At 38.4% G+C, this 2,028-nt stretch overlaps 1 protein-coding gene across 1 annotated transcript in view; it reads left to right on the forward strand.

Moving 5' to 3' along the window:
* Nucleotides 1–390: 390 nt before the first annotated feature.
* The window catches only part of LOC146364578 (transcription cofactor vestigial-like protein 4), an 8,527-nt gene continuing 6,889 nt past the window's right edge, over nucleotides 391–2,028 (forward strand). Inside the window, exons 1-2 of the mRNA XM_084917433.1 lie at nucleotides 391–723; nucleotides 1,258–1,377. Coding sequence (XP_084773559.1) covers nucleotides 1,311–1,377 — 67 coding nt within the window. The 5' untranslated portion in view covers nucleotides 391–723; nucleotides 1,258–1,310. The remainder of the gene's footprint in view (nucleotides 724–1,257; nucleotides 1,378–2,028) is intronic.

Genomic DNA, 2,028 nt, shown 5'->3' on the forward strand with positions numbered 1-2,028 from the left:
GTTGTGTTTTTCTCCACAATTTTAATTATAAGCTAGATACATTGCTGCTAACAGGAACAGGGATGAGTCAGTTGGGCTTGTGAATCATGATTCATGAGTCAGTAAAGTGATTCTCGAGTATTGAACGATTCGTTCATGATTCGCGCATCACTAGTCAGATGTCTGTGGATGAGACGCTCCAGCAGGGCATTGTGCCCTCAGTCTGCCCTCGATGTGCTGTGCTGCAGTCAGACTGCAGGAAACTAAACTCACTGCAGTGAAAATCACTGGAAACTCCTCATAATGATTCGTGTAAAATCAACAGCAGTTCAGAGAAAGCAGCTCTTTGTATGTTTACTTTCTTCACATATCAAAAACATTATCTATATGGTCAGTAGTGTCATTAAAAAAAAATCAAGTAGCCTATTGTGTTTCACGTTAAACCCATTTCATTTGGGCATCTTCATAGGCTGCGTAGCTTGATGAACTTGAAAAACAATGCTACTTTTAGGATGATAGGAGAATTTATTAATGGTTAATATCAAAGTGTTCACACCGTATAAAAGTACCTTTTAAATATGCTTCAAAAAGCCCCGGTTTGCCTCGTATCTCTCCGCTAGGGCAGCTCAGCTCTCTTTTGTTGTCTGAGGACTGCTGCTGTGTGAAAGTGCGTGAAGAAGGCAGAGTACGTAGGCAGACTCGGCTAACTATGGTGTTGCCGTAAAGCTAATTTTTGTCGAAGAAGTAAGTATCATGGAAGAATAGGAATACCCATTTTTTGGAATTCAGTTTGTTGGATATAGACTATTGAACCTAACCTGGCACTAAGTAGATACTGACTTGTAGTTTTTAGGTTTTTGCTAGTTAAAACGAAAACCATTGACCTAGCGCACTAAAAAGTTAGCGACTTGGCTAACGTAAGTTTGTGTCGTGAGTAAAGTAGACAAAGTTCGCTGTCTTGTATTTTGGCTTCAGCAACTAAGCAGACCGCTGGTCACAATACATGTATAACATTGTATTTTAATAACAACAACCTCTTCAATATAAGCGTTTATAACTTCGTAGTTTAATTTAAAGCTCGCACTGATGAACGGCTAGTAGCAACTAGCTCAGCGTAGGCTACGTGTTTAGCTAGCCGCACTAAAGCCTGTAGTCTTCAGTGTCATGAAGTGCCTGTCGTTGAACAAAATAAAGACTAATGTCTTTTGGGATTACCATTAACTGACGTGTAAACGTATGCCATTTTTAAAAACATGACAGCATTTCTATCTCCTTTAGGATAGCTTGCTAACGTTAATGTTAGCAAGTAGCCTGTTCGTGTAAATGCTAGAATGGACATGATAAACTCTCAGTTCCTGGACAAGATGAACAATAACATTGGGAGACTGCACTACGAAGGTAAGTTTGTCTTTTTTCTTTCTTTTGGTCCTATAGTTCCTGAGTTCATTTATAAAACGCAACACGTTGTGCTTTCCCTAAATTCAGCGCCAGATACTCCTGTGTTGTGATTTGCGTTACCCTTTTGACTATCCTGACGCTAGCGTCGAGACTGACGACATGTTTAACAACTTGTTGGTGCGGAGAACAACGACTGTTTTGTTTAATAACATCGCAACTTTAAAATACGATTTTATAGCCTGTATTTAACAAGTTGGCATTGAATAATAATAACATTCATTTGAAATTTGTAGAAATTCCCAAGCTATAACGGCATACACTACAATGCTGCTTCATGTGATGTAGCAGTGATTAAGCTTCAGGTTGTGTAACACTCATCTGTGCCACTGCTTAGTCAAACATCTAAAGAAATCAGGAAATTTTGCTCAAAAATTTGCTTTATCATGTTTCTACACACAGTTTCCTTTGGGCTTAGATGAGTGGGTGATTTTTAACTGCTTGTGTATTGCTCTATTGGCTTTCTTGATCAAAGTTTACTTCTCAAACAAATTGCACCTCCATACATGAAACAAAGTCAGATATATAATTATAATTTAGTTGCCATTTACTTAATTTATGATCTCCGGTCCCCCAGTGAATCTGGTATTATTT

The sequence above is a fragment of the Perissodus microlepis genome, chromosome 20, assembly GCF_051167445.1.
Source record: "Perissodus microlepis isolate ML-2025 ecotype Zambia chromosome 20, ASM5116744v1, whole genome shotgun sequence".
Classification (NCBI taxonomy): Eukaryota; Metazoa; Chordata; class Actinopteri; order Cichliformes; family Cichlidae; genus Perissodus; species Perissodus microlepis.